At 39.7% G+C, this 23877-nt stretch overlaps 1 protein-coding gene across 2 annotated transcripts in view; it reads left to right on the top strand.

The window, feature by feature from the left end:
• The window catches only part of LHX2 (LIM homeobox 2), a 33138-nt gene extending 19747 nt beyond the window's left edge, over positions 1 to 13391 (top strand). For both annotated transcript variants that reach the window (XM_054174410.1, XM_009907473.2), the window contains exons 4-5: positions 4186 to 4391; positions 11373 to 13391. In XM_054174410.1, coding sequence (XP_054030385.1) covers positions 4186 to 4391; positions 11373 to 11660 — 494 coding nt within the window. In that variant the 3' untranslated portion in view covers positions 11661 to 13391. The remainder of the gene's footprint in view (positions 1 to 4185; positions 4392 to 11372) is intronic.
• The last annotated feature ends 10486 nt before the right edge of the window (positions 13392 to 23877 follow it).

Raw genomic sequence — 23877 nt, forward strand, 5'->3', positions numbered from 1 at the left:
CTCTCCGGACTCTTTGTTCTCCCGCCCCGTCCCGGGCCGCTCTCTCCCGCTAGAGGCACCGCGGCCACGGCGAAGGGGGGTAGAGGGAGCGGCCCTGCAGGGGAGGCATCGGGACACGCAGCCCTTTTGTGCGAGGCCGCTGAGGAAGGTTTCTAATCGCAGATCTCTGTCGTGGCGTTGTGAGGCTCAGTCTGGAAGGCAGTGGCTCTTTCTAAGAGAGGCTTGATCCCTCTCTTTCTCGAAACACTTCTTGAAATATCAGGGTTGAGGCAGTGCTTTCCGTGCGTGTTACGCCGAAGACTTGGCAGAGGTACCCTCATTTCAGAGCTGCCAGGCACCTCAGAAGCAGCGAGGGTTACCTTGCCTGCTCCAAGGGCCAGAACTTCACCTCTTTTAATCTCAGTTGCAAAGGAGTTCAGGCATCCCCTTTCTCCAAGTGTCTTCTCCTTCCACAGGAAGAAAGAGTCTATCACTGTTCCTGTCCCAAGTACCATTCAGAGGGCTCTGCCTCACTTTTGTCCTCTTCAAGTATGCAAGTACCGCAAAGTCCTTTACACACTCCTGCCAAACAACAAACAAGGCTGCACCTCTGCTAGTCTAGTTAATCACAAGTTCCCTCTCCAGGCAGCAGGAGGTTAAAACACCCCCTTGACTCTTATTACAGAAGGAAAGGGGTGTATATTCCTGAGCCCCTGAATACGGAGAGCTGATGCATGCACCAAACGTGCTTCTTGTTTCATCATTCTTTTCAGAATCAGGATTAGTTTGCTTTCTTTTGGGGTAATTTAACATGTCAAACACAAGCTACTAAGAGCAAAAGTCCCCCAAAGGAAATTCCTCTTTCTCATCTTGTTCATGTGCCACATACTTAGTGACCTACTAACTGCTAAGCACATGCTTTGCTTGGAATCCTGACACGTGGGGGGATCTGGCAGTCTGTGTGTGGAACAGTGCTCTCAAGTTTTATTCTTCAGATAGTGTTTGTTGCAAAGATAAGAGCATATCTTGGTTTACACTCATGTTGCTATTTTTGGAAACGGTGTTAGGCATTATTCAATATCAAAATACGTTTTAATCTTAGTTCCTAGTGATGCTTCCTGTGGACATCACCATCTTGTGGCCAAGTGGACATTTGTGTTGTGATGCTAATGGAGAAGGCTGTAATTGCTGACCACTGGTGAGACCCGCTGAAGGACATGAGTGCAATGGCCTGGGTGTGGGATCTGGGGGAAAGGCACCAGGACCTTAGAAATGTTCTAGGGTCAAAAAGAGACCTGGCACTGCTTCAGAACTTGTTTTATCACAAAATGGAAATGAAACATTATTTAATTTAAGACTTCTCTGTTCAACTGGAGTTTTACCAGTTGTATTTCTGAACTCCTCGCAGGAACCCTAGACACTGCAGCTGAATGGAAATCTTACATACAAGTAGTTCAACCATTCCTTTGGGAGATTCACATGGACACCACAAAGGAACAGGGGAGAAGTGCCTGAAAAACAGAGAGTTGCGTGAGGAGCATGTACAGTTTTAGTCTTCACCATGATGCCTTTTGCAGAAACTCCTCAGCTCTTAAAATCTTACACCCTTGGCCTGTTCTGTATCTGTGCCTGCAACGCCCATAGACACTGCAGATTCTGAGCGAGATGCATCTAATATTAGACCTAATAGAATAGACTGCTGAAGATGGTGCCAGGCACCACAACCAAACATGAAAAGGGAATTGGCACTAATTAGGAATATCTATGGTCATATGGGGTGGTGCCTGGGGGTACCCAAACCACTTGTGCAAGACAGTGAACATCAAACACTCCCGTGCACATTCAAAATCTGGTCTGTAACTTTCCTCATAGAAAAGGGCAGCATTTTGCCAGTCTCAAATGGTACATGCTTACTGTCATTTTAATATTATTTTTATTTAGTAGATGAGTGAAATGATGAGAAATTTGGAGAGTAAATGGTTCATTGTCCTATCAGGGCTTGCTTGATGAAAAGCTGATACCCTCATTCCATTCTGGGAAGGTTTAGAATAATTTTGATTTCCTTGGATACTGAATGTATCTCACTCTCTACGGAACAGGTTAAAATCCAACTACTTGCAGCCCTAGGGTTTGTTTTGCTGCATATTAACATGAACATACCTCAGTCCTTCAGACAGACATCTTGATACATTTCCTCCTAAGACTCTGCCTCGTTATTTCTGGGAGGGTTTGAAAGCATTTAAGATAACACATAGTGGTCTTTTCCATTACTAATATCTAACATTCTGTGAGTGCATTTTAAAACCAAGCACTGCTTGTTTTTATATTTCCATAATAGAATTTTCTAAGAGCCATATAGTTTCAGTTATTCACTCAGTGTCCTTTACATCAGGAATTGTAGCTGTGAAGGAGACTGGAGCACATGAGGTGACCCCAGTTTGACAACTAGACCTCAGTTCTTTAACCAGCAAAGAGTTTGCTACATGCCATGCAGCTCCATTAATCTGCATTTTTACTGTCTCCTTTTAAGTGTCTTAGACCTTATAAATTCAGGTGCTTCTAGTCTTTTCCATGCAAACAGGAAAACAAGCAGAAATGCTTCATATTGCTAGAATTTGGCACAACATACTTGAGTCTGGAAAGGATTTATACAAGTGTCCACATATGCACGCACACACGCACAGTTATATACACAGCACCATGTTTAAACCTGGTTTTTAAATTATAGGAGCACAGAAACACAGAGCAGAATTCGAGGCTTCAGATACTTTCTACTCGTGTATTAAGCAAACATGTGTTTGGTCTCAAAGCTGACTTTTTGCAGGCCTGGCTCTATATTGTGCTAGGTCTTTTTAGACCTTGAGAAGCTGAAGCTTGCAAAGCAGCTACTGCACATGCTGCAGAACTGCTGTTTACAGAACCTGTATGTATTTGCACTTAGGAGTACCTGCAGTTTATATGTACTTATAAAACCTGTTTTTAATGCTTGCATGTTTTTAACGGGGTTAAAACCCTTGATGGACAGAATGAATTAAGAGTGAGACTATAAAGACAAATCTGTGAGATGCACTCGTTTGCAATAAACTAGCAGTAACAGACGGTTGAAAACAAACATGTTTAGGTGGTTAAGAAATTAATCAGTAATTCACATTTTAATTTTTTTCCCCTCATTTGCTGCATGCAACACAGAACACAGACAGCAGTGATTTTTTGTTACTTTTGCCATGAAACTTATTGAAAATTGAAAGGGAGCTGTAGATATTGGAGCAGTTTGTCAGAGCTAATTCACGTGTGCGTCCCTTAATTTTTTAGTAGCTTTAAGCTTGGTCCTTGATGTTATTTTAAAGAGTTTTTCTATGGTGTACTGTATGTACAAATAAATTAAAGAAACTGCTTTTGGTCTATGAGAGTATTTTACTTGGCATTCAACATTTAATACCACTTGATAATTATTAAAATGTTCCTTGTTCATAGACCTCATTTACAGGTTTTATGGGTGATTTATGCAAACATATCTCTCAGTGTCATTCAATGATTTCAGAAGGATGTAGCAGAACTGATCATTCCAAACAGTATTTGCAAACACTTTCTGAAAAAAGAAAATGTAGAAGTAATTAAAGAGGTTTTTCATTTCAGTGATACGTTGTATTAACAGCTCTGTTTCTTTAGCTAGTCAAATTAGTCATAATTTGCTGTCTGGCACCCGCTAACTTTATTTCTTTTATAGTGTTTCATTTAGTGGTCTCTCTTGTGCTCTACAGGGTTTAGTTTGATGGAGGAAATAATTATAATTTTAACTGGTCTGTTCCATCGAGATTTAAGTGGACTGCATTGTACAGCTTTCTTTGTATGTTACAATGCAATTTGTAGTGATAAAAAGTACATTAAAACACCTTACAGAGCTGAGCTCAGCTACTGTCCTACAAGCAGAAAGTGGAGGAAAGGCTGCGTGGAGATGGAGGGAAGAAAAAAGGAAACAGACCTGACATTTTAAAAAGCCATAAAGAGGCAGGTGAGGGTCCTTGCAGGCTGGTTATTGTAAGGGAAAAATAGAAGATGCAGAAATGGAGGGGAAGGCAAGTAGGATTTGTACCAGTACAATACATGCCACGGTGTGTTATTTTAATTGCTGCACTCAGATGAACTGCAAACAATGTTGGTCACAGAGCAATAGATTTACACGCCTTTTCCTCTTGTTGCCTTAAGCTTTAAGTTGCAATGAAAACGATGGCGACCACCTGGATAGAGACCAGCAATACCCCAGCAATCAAAAAACAAAGCGTATGAGGACATCATTCAAACACCACCAGTTGCGGACAATGAAGTCATACTTTGCTATTAACCACAATCCCGATGCCAAGGACTTGAAACAGCTAGCTCAGAAAACTGGCCTGACCAAAAGAGTTCTTCAGGTAAGAGCAGCAGTCTTCTGTCTTGAAAAGTAAATAAAGCATCATCTTTATGTTTAAAATGCCATAGATTCTGCTGATCTTCAAGCTTTTCTTAATCATTCATACCTTCTGTGAGGCTGCAGTTAAATCCTAGAAAGTAAGAGAAAAGTTACTTCTTTTTAGTTTCCCAATAGCAGATTACTTGAGTTCTAATTTTTAATGCCAATTGTGAAGGTTTGGGGCACTGCTTGTTTTCCAGAGTTATTCAGTTCTGATGCATATTTTAGCTCCCAATTTGCCATTAAAAAAATGAATTATTTTAGTTAGCTTGTTCACTGTAACCAGAGAGCTCAGTTTAGAAATTATTGTGAATGCTTACCTGTAGAAGAAACTAATCAGCAGTCTGAATTTGTATCAGAAAAGAGAGGAATATATTTGCTTTCATAAATGAAGTAGACATAAATTTAGTTTTTCAAAGATTAATCTTTTAGTCACAGTCTAGTAACTTAGAATGAAAAGAGAACATTTTAAAAGTACTCTTTCTTTGAAGGCTGAGTTTTCCTTGCTTCATGGCTGTGTGCCTCATTTGAGCTATTTTGGGAAACAAAGGTGAGACTATTAGCTCCATTTCGATTTATAGTTCTGATTCAATAAGTCAGTTTTAATGACCACTTATCCAAACAGCTATGCCTAGAGATAAATTTGGGCATATAGGAGCCATAACATTCCAGCAACTATTGCTTACATTTTTAAGTGTGCCTTAATTGTAGAAAAATGGTTTGTGAGCTTCCAAGAGACAGGTAGGGCTCAGAGGCAGCCTCCTGGGAACACATGGGCAGCTCTTGCACATTCACAGGCAAGTGAAGGGCAGTAAACAAAAAAATATTATGAAAAACAAAATTCACTGGAGAGATTCTGGACCTTACAGTGTTAATACCTAACAGAAAAAGGATTAAATTTTTTTAAACATTTTTTTTGCTTCCCAGTAAACCTACTAATGAAAAACTGCATGTACTTACTTCTCTTGGCTACTCTTCCACAGCTGGATTTATTTATTTATTTATTTATTTTTTTAAATGAGGTTGAAATGCAGTGGTGGAAGAGATTCCTCCAATATAACCAGTGTACATCCCAACACTTGCCATAGTGTCTCTCATAGCAGCTCTTCTTCCTACATGGTAAAAATAATTTACCACATTCATCTATCCTTATTTTGACATTTCTCCTTTGTTTTACCCTCAGAGTTTAGACACTTCAGTAATATCCATGCTGCCCATTGCAGTGCACTCACACCTGAGTTATCTGAGAAATTTCACATAGTGCATTACAAAATGAGATCAGTGTCTAGAAGGTGTCCTACTTGTCATCATCTTCCTGTTCTCTCTTCTGATTCTACAGCAACTTTGACTTCCACTTCTGGAAGTGGAAACTTCCACTTCCACTTCTCTCCTCTTTTCACCAAGTGGACCTTTGCTTCCATCTTTGTTGTTGTTGTTTGGTTGTTTTTTTTCCCCAAGTTATTGTCTGTGTTTCTTCCTTCCTTTTCAGAATGTATTTCTTTGACTCCAAAATGGGGCTCTGTGTCTCCATTACATTTCAGTTTCCCTTTCAGTTTCCTCATTGCTTCTGTTTTCATCTTAACCATATCACATCTTGCAGTTCTAAGGTGCTTAGTGGTTTCTCTCTTTTTTTTTTTTTTTTTTTTGGCAGAACCTTACAATTCCACTAAACTTCTAAACTTTTTATAATTTTGGTAGCTAGTATGTCACTTATTTTACTTTTACAGTTATGTCTAGGCTCCTTTAGCTGAAGAGCAGTGGCAGGTAATAGCAGTAAGGAAATCTGCATTTTCCCATCGGTTATGAGCACTCTCTACTCTATACTCTTGGACTTTTTGTTTGAAAATTAATTTGGTCCATGTAATAATAAAAAAAACCTCACCACCAAACAACCAAACAATCTTCTTTAGAACCTTTGTCCCCGACTAGTTTACCCTCTAATATGTGCGAGGCAAATTATCAAGCCTGAATTTCATCTATATGAGTTTCAGAGTTGTTCTTTGCTGGGGAAAATTCTTCATGGTGTTGGTTACTGAGATAGTGTCACTTGTTAATTATTTGAGCCGGAAAGGTTGTCATTCCATCTGTAAGTTATTGAACTCCAAGTACTTCACTGACACTATTGATCTAAACAAGCATCATTAGCATTAGTCTGTCTTATGTACTGAATGCTTATGGACTCCCAGATGTACACACACACTTGCCAGTAGTAAGAAATCTTCCAGATTCCCCATGTTGTTGCTACTAGGTGTGTTTGTAAGCTGCTTGACTTTCTGTATGTTCAGATCTCAGTTCAGCTGATGAAGGGTTGTGTCTCTTTGTATGTCATGAAGAATGTATTTTAATAGCAAAAGCAAGGCAGCAGGTCAGGAAAAACAGATTATCTTGTTCCCAAACCAGCACATTTCCCAAACACACATAGTAGAGTTACTAGGGATTTAGGAAACAACTGTAGTGCCCTTGCTATATAGATGGACTGTCTATATAGCACACGTCTATAACATGTAATGAGGGTTCTTTGTAGAATAGCAGAGAATTTGACCATATTCTTACTGATCTCTGATATTGGATTTGGAAAGCCCGACTTCTGTCTTTGTTTTATGTACAATTAGTCATCAGCTATACCTGTTCAGAAGTGGAATGGCATGGAAATGTATAATACTGCTTACTAAATGGCATTTCCTTCAGTGGCTTTGTAAGGCAGTCTGTTTTCTGTGAGTAGCCACACTAGAATCACAGTAAGCCTATTTATATATTTTTTAAATGCTTTCTAAAAAAAATATTTTTTCATTTTTCACTCCAATTTAGCTTTATATTTCCAATTTCATTCGTGGACCTCTGGTACTGCAGCTGGGGAACATAATCTCATTATTGTATGCTATCACTGATCTTTTTGTGAGTTCAGAAAAGGAGGGTGGAAGTAGATAGCCCTAGGAAGTTATGGATTGATAGCAATAGGTATGTACCTCTTCTCTCCCCAGGAGTGTGGAATACAATTATCCATGGCAAAAGCAGTTTAGGAACATAAAGCATTATTTTCCAGTAGGTGTCTTGTACACTCCTCATTCTTTCTTGAGTCATTCCCCAATGAAGTTGCTATGAGACTCCTGCAAAGATTACTGCATGTGTTTGGACTTTGCCAGATCAGTTTCCAGGAGTCAACAAGCAGGAACATTTTCACAGGCGTGTGTGGGTCCCTGCACTGCCTTTTGGTGAAGATTTGCTTTAGGCCAGTGTGCTGCAGCTCTCTCTGAATTTCCCTTCATAAAGTATCCCATAGCTCCCCTTTCACTCTGTGTTTACTAATTATGACAGAGTAATCAGAATGTGTGTGCAATGAGTGAATGTAGTTCTTCTTGTGGTGCAACCCTCTTTATATTTTTATTTCCCCATTCACTAGTTAGTAAAATTCAGTAAGCTTGGATGTCTGCAGGTAGCTATGTGAATAGAAAAATTGTGCTTAAAAAAATCTGCTTCTAGACCAAGCTATTCATACAACTAATAAGTAACAGTTGCAACAATGGAGGTGTTTACAGACAAGAACATAAAGTTCTTTAAAGAGATTAGATGATCTCATTCACTGCAGTATCCAAATCCTTTGCAATACTGAGCCTATTTAGTTTCAATGTTTCCCTGTCATATGGAGATATTATTTTATTCCTATTTTACTCGATGGAGATAAGCAGTTAGATGCACAAATCACTGAAGAGACAGTATGATATTTTAACCACAGTAAATATTATTCTGCCCAGCTGCTGAGTTGCCCAGCTGCAGGCATCCAGTCCCGCTAAACAAAAATGTGGTAGCATCAGTGGTGAGTCTCGCAGATGCCTTTATTTCTCAGTGGGAGTTTTGGTTCATTTTTTACCCTTTGATTTGAAATAGCTCAGCCTTATAATGATACAGTTGGACAGAAACCCAGTAAATACTTCCCAATGATTTTGTTTATCCCTCAACACTGAAGACCAGATTCCTAATTGTGCAACTGATGTGCGATAAGTCCTTCTGGAACGAGTCTTTCAGTTATGTCTGTTTGGGTTATTGTTGCATTGCTGTGGCACCGTTACAGGTGCAGGGCCTGGACTGCCGATGTGAGTACACAGGGCTCCTGCCCTCAGCATGGGCAGCTCTGCCTTGCCAGCTCCTACACACTGCTTGCACAGCTCTAAGTAATGACATGGGGCAGGAGAAAAACGGGCTCACATTCCTACAGCTCAGAAAACAACCATTTTAATTCTTTCACTAGTCTTCAATGTGAAGTCTTTGCTGAATGCTGTCATGTCTTCAGTGCATCCCAGAATATCACCATTCTATCATCCTTTTCTATCATAAGATGAGGCATTTTCAGAATTTAGATTAATAAATATGTAGATGTCTTTGTAGTAATAATATGAATATTTGCTACTGGACAATGTTAAAGAACTTTATAACCATTCACTGATTAATCTTAATAAGACCTGAGTGAGGAAGGAAGTGAAAGTAGTCACATAATCTCCATTTTTGAACACTACTCACAATACTATGTAATATTCTCTATGTGTAACATGAATTGCCCTATGAAAAAGAGAATGAACCGTGTTATATGTGTGACTCCTGAAAGCAGCATGAATGATCCTTGGTAAGGGCATCTGAGCACAGGTTTCCATATTTAGTGGAAGACAAAGGGGAATACATAAACACCAATAATGCTGCTCACTTTTCTTCCAAACCACAAACAGAAAAAATGCCATAGAGTGTCTCGCTCTGTTAAGGTTAAGGAGCATCTGGAGGTTTAGGAACAATATAAATAAACAAAGTAGTTATGGTGCCTTCTACAGTTTAAACAAGAAAATTGTTTTGTGACTAGGAACAGAAATGTTATGCATATTTGAGACTACTGCATAGATAAATATGTATATTTTTAATGAACATAAGTGTGAGATGACACAGAAGTATGTGTGTATGCATCCGGACTAGTGCTTTTGCCTGTTCTGCTTTAATTACTACTTAACTATGGTACGTACACATACCAACAGCGGCAGTCTCTGAACTTCCATTTCACCTTCTCATGTATTGTCCTTTTTGCAACTCGTAGAAGATACACTACAAAGAAAAAAAATCAAAACCAAACTGCTTGTGGGGCAAATATAAATGACCTCTTACTGAAAAGTAAAAAAATCCCATAAATATTCAAATTGCTGGGTTTTACCATTCCAGACTAGCTGGTGCTTAGGACTGCATCTCAAACGGCCAGAACAAGCTGGTTTGCCTCACTTACATCCCCTGCACACAAGGCTCTCACCTTGCTCAGAACCCTCTCATACACACTTCTGCACCTCCCTTCTTGCATGGCTATGAACAAATCATCACCGGACAGGACACTGGTTGTGAATGTGTCAGGCAAAAATGCCACATATGGGGAGAAGGTTGTTCAGGAAAAAGAGTAAGAGTGCTCAATAGGGGGAATTTGGAGCATCCATAGATGAGAAGAAAAACAGTCAGAGGAAAACCAGCTGAGACATGTTCACCAGTTCTAACTGTGGCTGGCAAGCTGAGGATGCAAAGAGGACGCCTTACAGGACTGCTGTATTTATGGATCGCTCCTCCATTAGCAGTCTGGCTTGAAGTGGATCCTGTGGCAGGGGCCATGCTGTAGCAGAGTTAGAGGTCAGATTTTCTGTACAGGTTGGTGTGGCCTCATGAGCTCCATGCATTCAGTTTCCCTGTATGTACCACAGAGGAGATATGATGGAGATACTGTATGGCTATGCAGATCCTTTCACTTGCTCAGTTCTTTTCTCTGACAGAGACAGAAATGATGAGGCTCATTGCATCTGGAATGGAAAGATGTGATGCTATTCCTTATAGTAGGTCAACATGAGAACAGTAGGATCAAGACTGAGTGCACTGTAAAGAATGTAACTGTGACAAAGGCCTTCTGATAAATAAGAACAGCTATTTAGTAGCAGTAAAATTGCCTGGTATCCACACAGATCAGGTTAAACATAGAATATTTAACTACACTTTCAAATTTAGCCAAAGTAATGTGCTGTGCCTCAGCCTCATGCAAGTTTCACAAATACATTTAATTTCACATATCTTCAAATAAATCAGAAAGCACATTCTGCAAGCAGTGGAAAGCAATATTAACGTGGACCTAAACAATGAAATTTAACTGAGAAAGATGAAATTGTAGCTTTTGTTCTTCACTCAGAGATAATAATCAAATGATACAAGAAGTAGCAATCTTGGCAAATTTTCTGTATGTGAATGTAATTCCTACTGAAATGACAGCTTGTAATGCAACGTGGATCTTTAATACCATCCGGGCCTCTTTTCCTGCTATCATTCCAGTACTGAAAACATTTGGAAAAGGAGAATGGCATAGGCAAAGGGAGCTGCAGCATTTGAGAGAGAAGAGTAAGAGGCCAGTCCTTGTAGAAAAGTAAGAGCACTGCAGACACTGAGGCACGAGACAATCCCTGGGAGAGCTCTTGGGGCCTGAAGAAAGGCAGGGTGCTGAGGTCTGGGACATCTGCTGCTTACTGTGGGAGATGGACTTGAGATATGAGGATGCTGAAATTCATTATTTTATATTCATCAGATGCTTGATGTCTGCCTCATCCAGACAAATACTTCTGGGATTGAGGGCAGTCAAGGATTCCTGCAGGCTGCCAAATTTCTGAGCATCTTTATACATAGCCTGCACAGAAAAGCTCCCCTCCTCCATCCTTAGTCCACTCCTGTCCCAGGCAGAGTGTTTATTCAGGATTGCAGAAGAGGGAAAGAGGAATGCTTTACAGGCATGTGGAGGACACTTCTCCTGACTGGGGCTACGTTTCTAACATGTTACCAGTACAAACATCTTCCCTGATTCAAGCATTGGTGAATTTGTGAATATGCTTTTGCCTTTTTAAACACTGCAGATCTTTAAATACTACCCTGTTATATTAAACTATTTCAGGTTTGGTTTCAAAATGCTCGAGCCAAATTCAGACGGAACCTCTTACGTCAAGAAAACACAGGGGTGGATAAGACTTCAGACTCAACACTCCAAGCAGGAACCCCATCAGGTCCTGCCTCAGAAATATCCAATGCCTCCATGAGTCCATCCAGCACTCCCACTACTTTAACGGACTTGACTAATCCTACTATGCCTACTGTGACATCTGTCTTGACATCAGTGCCCGGAAGTCTTGAGGTTCACGAATCTCGAAGTCCTTCACAAACAACTCTCACGAATCTTTTCTGATGACTCTCTCTTAATAATTTCTTTAAAAAAGAAATTATTCTTAGCTGAAATTCCAAGTGAATTTTAATAGAGGCTTTGAGCAACTGACTAACCACAATTAGGATCTCTCCTAAAAAAACAGGAGGAAATGTAGTGTTCTGGTATTGCGGAGTACGGACTGAAGAATAACTTGGAAGATCTATTGCAACACAACATTTGTGTAACTGTACAGTTTTGTGGACTGAGCAAGGGAAACAGCAATTAATTTAAGTTGGCTAAAGCTTCTGTATTTTCAAAGACTGCCATGTGCCTTATATACTGTTTTATCTACATTCTTTGGATTCCATGTCCACTTCTCTCTTTTTCTCTCTGTATATTTATGACCAGGGCAAAAATGTTAAGAGTTTGTTACTTTGAATAGTCCTAAGCCTTTCATTGGTTGCTTTGTTGTTTTAGAATTTTAAGGTCGAAGCCTGTTCGAATACCAGAATTTGTAAAACCTAACCAGTAATAAAACCACTTATGGAAACTACTTGGTAATGGCTGCAGTTACATTTAACATTAGTGTCACAATCAAGATAGGCTGGTTGTATTTAAAAGGATTAGAAAACTGCACTTCAAGCACAGTAACTGCCTTGGGTAAACTCTAAATATGATGTATACATTCTTCCTGTTCCTGAAGTATATATGAGTGAGAAATCTAGCCTGTACAACAGCCTAGGTATCGTCACTGTAGAGAAATGATTGTTAGTTGCAGGTAGAATTTGTCAGATAATGTTAAAATTCAAACAGAAGAACTATACTTAATCTTGATGTGTGAAAGAAACTTGTCTCCAGCTAGAATTTCTGAAAACAGTCTTGCTTTTGTGCAAGAGCTTCATTCCATGGAGGAGGCAAGTGGGGTCTCTGACAGCTGTGTGGCCACAACCAGTCCATTACAGAGGTGGACACTGGGTAATGTTTCCCTAGGAAAGAAACAGAAATGTTTCAGGTTATTTTACAACACTGGCGGACAAAGTTGAGGCAAAATTACGTTCTGCAGAGTCACAGCCTTACATTTTTTGTGATGCTTTGAAGGAATAAAAATGCCAAGGAAGAATATATTATTGATACTAACAGAAGTGGTTATTCCTTGAATGATTATGGACCTTTCAATACAAATGAATTATTTCTTCCCAAAATGTCTGTGCAGAATATAACTCATATTTTGAGGTTTATTCCTATTGTTTTAAACGATGCTTTTCTGTAATTAAAGAAATACCTCAGCAAAGATTAAATATGTGTAAGGAGTACACACTATGCTGTTTGCCCAGTAGTTCTATAGATTTTGAGTGGTACATAAGATGCATATGTTTGTTCCTTTTCAAACCTGTCACAATCAGTTTCTTTTGGTCAAATGTTAGGTTGTTTGTGACTAGCGCTCTAAAACTGATCCCTCATTCCCATTGGATCAAAATTGCTAAAAGATTATTCCAAATAAACAACAAGATAGGTGCCAAGATTTGGGTTCGTTGCCCTTTCAGTGCATTGAAGATGATTTAGTAGGCCAGGCTCTTGGGTAACAATGTTTTGGGTTTTATAGTGCTACGTTTATTCGGCTTTCTCAGCTGAAAATTTGCCCTTCTGGTACAAGTCAAATTCCTATTGAGATCAGTGAGAAATCTCAGAGGATAAGGACTGTGGAATAGAAATGCTGACATAATTAGGTCATTTATTAACCTTTTTTACACTTCAGCTTAACCCACTGTGTGTCCCCCCCCCAGTGAATTATCTGAAAAGCAAAATAGTTCTAAAAAATCATAAGTAGCTAAGATATTTGAAAGGGATTCTGTTCTGGTCACTAAACCCAACAGGCTAGTATAGGCCATGAAGTTTATGCACACTGATGAAACATTTAAAAGATATAATTAGGGTTGAATTGATAACTGTTACAGGTTTGTCCAAGACAATTTTCCTCATAAAACAAATGTCTAATAAGGAAATTATGCTCGTTAGTGGACATCAGCCTTTCAAAGTCACTCAAACACAGGTTCTGCTGTATGTAATGTTTTGTTCATTGTCAATTACCTTGGAGATTTGATATATTTTTTTTACATGCTTAGCTGAATCTTTTCTTGATTTAAAAGGCAATGTTGATCCACTGTTAAATGGATATGGCCCATAATTAACAATCCTGTGTATTAACCTGTAAGCAGTTTAAAACCCTGAATCCTGAACTCTGGAGTGTTGCAACAAATGGAGCAATGGAGCGGGTACCAATTCAAATGGCTCTTTAAAACTGCAGTGCTATTTGTTATTTGTGATCTGTTTTAACTACCTGAATCCACACGGATGGAAATACCTTTCAAATCAACTCTCAATATTGCCTTTTCAAATAATTGACATTTCTGAAGGGGAATACTCTCGTGTTAATCTTATCTAAAACCTATAAGAGACAATTAGAGGAATTGTCTGGTTTAATCAAATCAGGGATTTTGCATATAAATAAGAGACAATATTCTATGTAGGGTCTTTATGTAGGTGCATTAGGATTCACTTACTGGCTCCAATGACCTATGTTGTCCCCATGATTGTTTCAATCCTGTGGTATTGTTTGGTTGTTTAGAGCTTGTTGGTTTTGAATGCTGTACATTTTTTTACTACTGCGATCCTAATGTTTCTTCACATACTTGTACAGTTCCACATTTGGTGTATTAGTCTGAAATTCTGTTAAAAACATGAACAAAAATGGAAATGATATTTCTTTGGAAGTGTATTTTTACTGTATAGCTAATTTGAACTAGTTGAACATACTTCTTTACATTTTGCATGATAGGTGTGTAGTTAATTTTTTAAATATGAAAGAGACATAAGAGTAACTTAGACTGAGAATATAATGAAGCCTATACAAATATGGAAAATACATACAATGATTTGCTACTTTTTGACTCAAGAAACTTTTTGAAATACATTTTACCAAGTTTATTTACTCTAATGCAGATATTTTGTCTCTGAGTTCATACATAATACAGACTATAAAAGGGCATTCCACACTAGAAAATCTTGCAAGTCACCACGGTACCCAGCAGTACCCTGGGCTGTTCTTGTCAAGCAAAGGGAAAGAAGATTTGATTTTAACAATGCTGAATAAATACATTTTGATCTCTGGTAGAGAGGGATAGCATCACCTTAAAGTGATATGCAATTAAAATTTACAATTTATTGACACTATTAATAGCTGCATTACATTAAAGTAATCTTTTCTTTCAAATTATCTAAGTTTGGGAAAAGGATCATTATACTAATGAAGAAAATGGATGCTTGCCCCGGAAGCAAAAGTCAATTTATCAAATATACTATGGATGGAGAAAATGCCTCCAGGGTATTTTGGTTTCCAAACTATATTTTCTTCCTAGCTGTTAAAAAACCCAAACATATTTAGAGCACTTTTCTATAACTGTTATTTTTTTGTCTGCTGGAAAATAAAGTCTAAATCTTAGGCACCTGTAATAATAATATTAATCTAAAGGAAAAGGAGAAAAATACAAATCAAAATAACAATCATGCTTAGGCATGATGATAGCAAAGACATTCAGGTCATTAAAAGAAGCTCCACGTGTACATGCCTATGGTCTTTGCAGTGACTGAGTGCTTGGAAGGGCAGATTGGAACTGAAAGCAGGTGAATTGTAGTCTTTTTTTCTTTTGTACTGCAGAAAGCCAGGACTAATTACATAACTCTGTTGCTGTTTTGCCACTGAAATTCAATGTATTGCCACTAGAAAGGGCCATAAAATCAAATACGGTGTGAAGAGATAAGCCTGGGCATTTTTAGTGGGGATTTTTCCCCCTTTTCTTTCCATCTTTTTAACCCTGGTTCTTCTCCAGGACACACAACGAACTTCTGGCAATAGGCTCAGTTCACTTTAATGAAGGGTAGATCTTCCAGCCTCATGGTTTCTATCGTCTGGCTTACTTGCATTCTTCATACTGACACTGGCAAACACCCTCATTTACCTCACACCATGTGACTGTCCACAGCATCTACAGTGTGAATCCTCCAACCAGCTGAATGCTTCAGTGGAGTTATTTCCTACCTCTGCAGGAATGCATTCCTCCTGACTAAGGAGGATTTAAACCATTCCTGGTAACAATTAATTTATTCCCAGCTGAAATAATGATCTATAAAATAATGATCTATGCACTCCAAGATCACTTTGACCTGCTTTTGGAAAGACTACAGGTGAAATATATGTGCAACAAGTCCCGTTTGTGTTAGCAGTCAGGGTTTTGGTGGGTGTGAAATGCTTGTGTATCCACTGCTTGGTGCAGCTGCCAGCAATCTGCATGTCCATTTTCCAAGCTTATAGTACTGCACTTTCCTTTCCAGACTTTCAAGTCCTTTTTGTCTTGTCCTGTGAGTGAATTCACTGAAACTCTGCTTAATCCCATACTCCAAATAATTTTCTCTGGGTCTGTGGTATCTTTGCTTTAAAACCCAAATACGGCAAGCCCAAAATGCTGCTCACACCCTCCCATGTGCTGCATTTACAGCTGCTCAGAGTCTCTGGTATGATACATGACTACCCCTGTAGGTAATAGAGGCTGTATGGATCCTGGACTGTTCTCCTTCTAATTAAAGAGAGGCAAAGGAATAAATATTATATTTTTGATATACAGTGAATAAAAATGAGGTTTAAGAGTAACTCAGGACTGGCAAATCACTAAAAAGAGGAAATAAAGAGCTGGATAATAACCAAGATAACCAAGCTGCCATGTTATCAAGACAAGCTGCAAAGCAGCTGGACTGAGAGCACTCATGTTTTCACTTCTGTTAGCAGAGACACAGTCTTTAGTTCTTTGCAGGCTTTAGCTGGGATGCTTAAAGTGATGTGAAGTGTTTGACTGAAGTTTGTCCTAATATTAGGTGAGTTATCAGTAATTGGTCTGAAAAGTCATGGAGCAGGGAGGGGGAGGTGGGGGGAGGGGGGGGAAGGGGTGGAAAGATGGTTGCACCCAAAGGCAAAGTGGTACCTTTTACAAGTAAATATGCTGGTAATGAAGCGTTTACCCTCCCTTCTGCTGCCAGGAAGGCATCTTCACAGCCTCCATGTGCTCAATGTGGTAAACTTCCCTGCAAATGTTAAATGTTCAGCAGGCAAGCTGGCCTCCTGGGGAGCAGGAGAAACTAATGATGTATATTTGCAATGAACTGTAATAATTTGTAATTGTAATCAATATCCATGTCTCATTTAGCTAACATTCTTGGTTTGTAAGCTATGCACAAAGTTAGTCCTTTAGCATTTCGGGTGTCGTGGAGTCACTTTTAGTTTTTTTACTGAAGGTAGTTTTGGCCTTGTGCCATGAACAGGAGTACTGACTTGAATCAGTCATCATCTCTTACTATCTGCAGTTAAAAAGCATCAGAGGAGAAATGGCAGTTCTAGAAAAGGCTAAATCTTCAGCCGAGTGTAGTTCCATTTTCAATTCTTTCATAGGGAGCTTTCACTCTTTATCTGGAGCGACATGCAGCCCAGTCAAGTCTTGCTCTGTCACAGAGGTGTGTCCATGTTTTGTCATGGGAATTGACTCTGGCCACACGTGGCACCGAGCAGACACGTCAAACAAGTTGCTTCCAGTTTTCCATGCTGAGGGAGAGAACCCAGCCGCAAAAACCATTCCTGCTGGAGAAGCAAATACTGACGGGTCTAATAGATAGAATTTGATATTACTACTATTTCTGCTACAATTGTACTCTCCCCTCTAACCTTTTATGCTAATTAAACATGTGTTTCTTCTCACCATTCAGCCTGGGAAAAACAGAGCTGTGCTGGATCAGGGCCACGAATGGCATTGATCAATTTGACAATTTTTTTGTTGAAGGGCTAGATAAAAAGATATGCTGAGAATTTGATGGATTTCTGATCAGGTTAATATAACATTAGCAGTTCTTCCTGGCCTAACAACTGGATTTTTGTAGCAATGAAGGTCAGTAAATATTTTGGGGGTTTGCTAAGTGCAAAAGCATAGTACTTAAAATATGCAACCTGCTGGCAGTAAATTCAGACTTTGCAATATCATTTAGCATTCTAATGCATAGCACTGTGCAAATTATAGTTATTTCCTGAGAATGCCACTTCTGTGGAAGTTCTTCTGTTAAAAAATATCCCTGTAGAGGCATGGCTGTGCTCGTGTATTTACACAGCTTGTTTACATGCCACTGTATCAATTTCTTAGACTGGCAAACCCAGAACTTAACAGGAAGTTATATTTTTGCAGCAGCCTCAGAAATAATTCAGATTTTCCCTAAAGAAAGGCATCTTTCTATCCACTGCAGTTTATCCTTTTGCATCCACCGCAGAGTTTAGCCCAGTAACTATGAAAAGGGAAAAGAAAGAAAGAAAAGAAAGAAAGAAAGAAAGAAAAAAAAAGAAAGAAAGAAAGAAAGAAAGAAAGAAAGAAAGAAAGAAAGAAAGAAAGAAAGAAAGAAAAGAAAGAAAGAAAGAAAGAAAAGAAAAGAAAAGAAAAGAAAAGAAAAGAAAAGAAAAGAAAAAAGAAAAGAAAAGAAAAGAAAAGAAAAGAAAAGAAAAGTAGCAGCTAAAACAAGAAGGATACAAACATTTTGAAAATGTTATGCAATTTATGGTGGCCTGGTTTAACTGATAAGTATTAGCAATGGCTTTGTCCAGGTGCACACAGGTCACTGAGTAATTAACATGAGGAGCCTCAATGGATTTGCAGCACTGCAAACAGAAATAACCACGCATTTTTCTTGCAATGACACAAAGCTCCTCAGGCCGTTATCCATCCACTGCACAGTAATTACTGTGCAATTTAATGTTCTTTGGTTACTCTTTGAAACCAGTGAGAAGATCCTCATCCTTTGGTAATTTAAAATATTCCTAGGAAAGGATATTGATTTTCCATGAGCATAGTGGTCCAGTAAAGACTAACAATGATAAGGGGCTCTAATTCATCCATTATTCGTGTTGGCTGAAACCTTTACTAGACTCCTAGAGAGAATTTTTTCCCTACACAGAGCTAAACCCCAAAATTCTCTAGGTGGCTCTCCATGTGTAGGTCTGATAGATCTTACTGGATCTCCTCAATGACGACAAGAAAAAAGGAGTCCAAGAGGCATATTTATCACAGAATCACAGAATGTTAAGAGTTGGAAGGGACCTTGAAAGATCATCCAGTCCAACCCCCTGCCAGAGCAAGATAATCTTGTCAGCTCTGCCCTTGGTGAATTTACAAGATGAATTTGGCAGCCGTGGTACGTACACCCTGTTTGGCCAAATGCCTCTGGCGTAGACAGTCATTGTGCCTCTGGAGCTACCCCACAGCTCTGGTAGCTCCACCTTAGCGTGTCACACCTTCAAAATATTGTTCAGAGCAGGTTTTTACCTAAGTAACATCACTTACAGTGATGTGGCCCATCTGCTTAACCTGGCACATTGGTAGTGCAGTCTGAGATCAATGTGGACAGGTTTCATCTGTTTGGTTCTGATTACAGCCTCCAGCCTCCAGAAATTGCTTTCCCACCAACTATTTAATTTGCCTTCTCACATCATGTCCATATGTTTGATCACTCTGGTTTTGCTCTTCTTCTGGAAATGGAGACTAATAAAAGAGATACTCTGTAATAATGCAAGCTGTGATGGAGCAAGTAGATGATAAGCTTGTCTTGGCAAGGATCATGGGAAAGTAGGGAATAACAATTTCTGAAAGGCCAGGTCTGTCACCCACAGGCAGATGAGAGAGCAAATAGATGGCATTGCCTGGACCAAGTCCTCAAAGACATCTCATCACTTCCACCTAGAGGCTCTGAGAATTTCTAAAGGTCATATGAAACTTTTTGAGGCAGAACACTTCATTTACCATTGCTTCTGTAATTATTCTAGACAGGCAGTTTCAACTTTTTCAGACTGCAGATCCCTTAAACACTTTCTACTGGAGTTGCAGACTGTTGTTGAGTGGATTTAACCCTTCTGACCATAGACTTGCCTTTATTAGCTCGCGTACACCAATACTTTAGAAGTAGCTCAAAAGCTTTTATATCCATTTTTGTTACTGTATGATCTGACTCTTTCTGGAGGACCTGGCAGACAAGCATGAGCTGCCCATAGACTCAGGAGATGAGATATTTCATACCCATGAGCTTGCTCTGCTCTTTGAAAGGAGGCTCTGCGCCTCCAGCACTGTCTGCAGTACTCACTTTCATCTGGGCAAGTTTCGTAAAAGAATTCTTGAAACAGGCTGCTGGCTGCCCTGGACAGCTGCTGATGCTTTTTGGAGCTGATATTGTGCTTAAAGAAATCAATCATGGATGTTTCTACCATCTCTTTCAGTCAACTCTAATTAATACAGGCCCAGACTTTCTCCGTTTCATACACAGGCACTGACTCCTAACACTTCACCCAAGATGCTAAATGACAGCAGAAGTTACACTGCAGTCAGTGTCATTCATCTTACAGAAATAGGCCCAACCACACACACTCTGAAAGGTTCTGTAACGTAATGAAGGCCATTTGTGGCCTTCATTTATCTTTATGTCTTTTCCAGTTCTACCCCTATTGTGCCTCCAGAATTCCGGAATCCATTTTCGATTAATATAAAAGCTATACAACGTTCTTTTCTGTGATTCTTTACTCTTTAGCTCCCCAAGTGCAGGCAGTTCCTAGTCATGTTTTGTGTTCATACTCTCCTTTTCTTTCTGTTTTATCCCAGAGGTTATAGCTTGTGCACACCAACACCCACTGGCACTGGCAGGATTCTCCAGAGCCCCTTCTGGCTATTCCAGCACAAAAAAAGGAGTGTTGGAAAAGACATTGGCAGCTATTTGTAGAACTACTTTCTCCCCATAAAACAGCTTTAGTTTCCAGGGATCTGTGTTGGGAGCCTAGGGTGTGCTCCTGCCACTTACATACAGCTACATCATTATCAGATGGCTTAGGAAAGACCAGAAGCCAGGCTGCTTTAACAATATCTGCATAAAAATGTAATCCATTTTAATTCCATATTTATAGTGGAGATGATACTAGGTGTTAAATGGAAGAATGTGTTTCTGGCAGGATTCCAGGTATTTCTGCTCTTTCTTTTCCTGTTACTGGCTGGTACAGAGGCCAAGGCAGGACTGCCTCCTGTTCCCAGCCTAGACACTAGTTTATTCCCTAGCTGGCATATGGAGGCTGTCCAGAGGTTACTTAACATTGCTTTGAGAATGTGCTTTGTAGTTCCTGAGTGAACAGTGCTGAACTAGAGTAAAATGTATGTAATTCCAAAGTGGAACTCATTACATTTCACATGGGAAGCCAAGAGAAAATGAAACTACAGCAGGTGAATGTGACCATGAGTGTGTACCTCCAGACTTACCTTCTGAGTTCTAACTGCTGCTTGACCTAGCTATACTGAGGACAGGAGACCCTGATTTACTTTGTTCTGGAAAATGGTAACCTGAAACAATTGCATGCTCATTTGGAGTTTTACACGATATATGAGGACACACAAATGAATCACAACAAACTCAGATAAACTTATAATGGGCAGTACTGAAGGTAATCTTCCTTTTCCAGGAAGGAGACACTAGATCATATTATTTGGTAACTGCAGATGAGACAGCACGGGCTTGTGAAGCAGGGATGTGGAAAACTAAACACAGTCAAAAGAGGTAAGGCTTAGAGCTTGTCTATCCTTTCTCCTTCCCTGAGATACAGTAAAAGTCCTAGGAGCTTTGTAACTGAAAGAAGGTAAAGATATATTTCTATATCAGAACTACTGCGAGAGTGTTTGGCAAGAACATGGGACCTAGAGGCCAAGAGTGCAGAATTGATGGGATAAGATAAGTCGTTGTATTAGTGGTGACACCATCCCCAGATACAAGTAAGGCTTTTGGTTAGAGGAACGATTTCAGATTGATGCTGCTTAGGTCAGGGAGAAAACAACCTATCCTGTGTGTAACAATACTTAATCATTCAGTACTTAGCAACTGCTCATCACCCCAGCCGTAGCTGTTAATGGAAGGTAAAAGACAGCAAGAGCATGTCAGAGGGCATAGCGCTTCCCTTCTCACTTCCAAGCTTTCTGTCAGAAATTTGAAGTAGATAAATCCAGTCTATTACACGTACTGCCTTTGTACCCAAAACTGCTCTTTGCTACTGTAAGATGGCTCTCTTCATTAAATGTATTTACTTAGCAGTAGATCTGTTGTTACATATGAATAATTAACAAGGAAAGATGTCACTCACTACATTAGTGCTGAACATTTCTGGCTGCCTGAGCTTCCAGTCCTACAAAGCCTGTAATAGGAAACAGTAAGCCCAACCCTCATGTCTTTACAGAGTTTAATTTTAGGTATGTTTCTTATCTTGTTGCTGTACCTAACTGTTCAAAGTGACAAAAACAGACACCATAAAATGCAGGCAAAATGCAGTTGGACTGAACCTCAAGTATTAACAAAGAGTATTCCCTTGATGTACACTAATCTTATACCTTGAAAACCAGGAAAGATTCAGTTAAACTCACAATCATTTTATAGTCTCTGCAGAACCATAGAAGCTTAGAGATCCTTTGTTATTCCTCTATAAAGAGGAAAGTTATACTGAATGTGCCCTTCTGAAGTTGGGTGTTTTTAAATACTAACATTTATTACTCTGCAGTTTTGCTTTAACGTGTGCACAGAGAACCAGAAAACACCTAGCTGCACAGGCGTGGCTTTGGAAACACTAAAAGGGTCCTCTGTTAATAACTGGTTACCTCTTTGGCCGTTTGCATAGCTGATCACTGTTAATGATCCAGTTAACAGGATTCATGAGAGAAGTTGAAAGACTTGCAGTTACATGGTAGGTGATCTGTGGTGCCCAGGAATGCAGAATGTGTGTTTGTAGCTGTCCCAGCCCTGGGAAAGCTCCTTGGTTGGACACACACAAACTAGCCCCATTTGGGTCCCACATGCCCAACCTGTCTGTCCCTATGTTTCTATTAATTTGTAGAAATGGACTGATGTGGCCCAGCTGCAGTGATTTCTATGGATTAACACTAAATCTCCAGATTCTCCCACTTCTGAACACAGCCTTCCCCAGAGCTCCAGTATGGGGTTTACAGTTCCTTCCTCAAAGGCACAATACCTGGAAGCAAGCTGATGCTCAGATTTCATAAGTTTCCATGAACATTTGAATATTGTAAGAACAAGAAGTAAATACCCAAATAACATCAGAGCCCCTTTGCTTTATTCTCTTCACTGCTTTTGGAGATAGGTCAAGACTATAGGCACTGGTAGCCAACACATAATTCTAGGGTTTTATTAGGTGACTCCCTGATCAGCTTTGTAAAGGAGCCAAAGTGCATTACCAGGTGATCACTGACCTGGCAGCCCACAGTCCAGTGCAGGAGGCCAGCCAGGCCATGCTCAGCTTTGTGCAGAGGCTGGGAGAGCTGGCTGGGTAATCCCTGAGTCATCTCACAGCGTAGTGTGGGAATATCCAAAAAGCCTGCATAGTTTCCTCATGAAACTGAACAGGGCAGGACTGTCAGTCCCAGATCCCAGCCCACAGTAAACTCAGTTGCACACACTTTCTTTTAAAAGAATGCAGCTTTGCCTGTTTCTAAAAGGCCATCTCAGCTGTTTATGAGGGGGCACTAATGAAAAATTAGTTTAATTTGTACGTGTTCTTGACGTGGCATCTGGATTGTCAAAGAATTATATTAAGCTGGCCCCTAGTTTTGTAAATTTAAAAAAAAAAGGATTACCAATATTAGTTGTGCTTTGCAGAAGTCAGCTGTACCTCTGTGTGCAGAAAACACAGTATTTGCTTGCAAATCGAGCTCTGTGCATCTCACAGGACATTAATGCAAAAGTAGTGAGAAATCCAATCTTAATCTTCTAGAAGCTGAAACACTGATATAACATGTCATGCCCTGTCATCACCTGTTGCTAAGGGCTGAGATAGAATTCTAAGTGTCAGAAGGAGACTGTGAATGAGGAGTACATTTTGATGACTGCAGAGGAGGGGAGATTCTCAGGAACTGTTGAAGATGCAGCTGTTTTACACTGTATAAAATGTACCTGACCTGAGGCAGCAGATCAGCAGAGGCAGCCTGAGGTGCATGCACTGAAAACATCTCCTTTTGAGCTACTGACACATTTAGCAGCTGTCAGTCAAGGAGGTGAGCTGATCCTCTCTTAAGCAGACCTCTTCACAACCTATTGTTGCAAAGACCTAAAACGTGGCTCCGTCTTCAGCACTCCCTTGTCCCAGATT

This window comes from Dryobates pubescens, chromosome 29 (genome assembly GCF_014839835.1).
Source record: "Dryobates pubescens isolate bDryPub1 chromosome 29, bDryPub1.pri, whole genome shotgun sequence".
Taxonomy (NCBI): Eukaryota; Metazoa; Chordata; class Aves; order Piciformes; family Picidae; genus Dryobates; species Dryobates pubescens.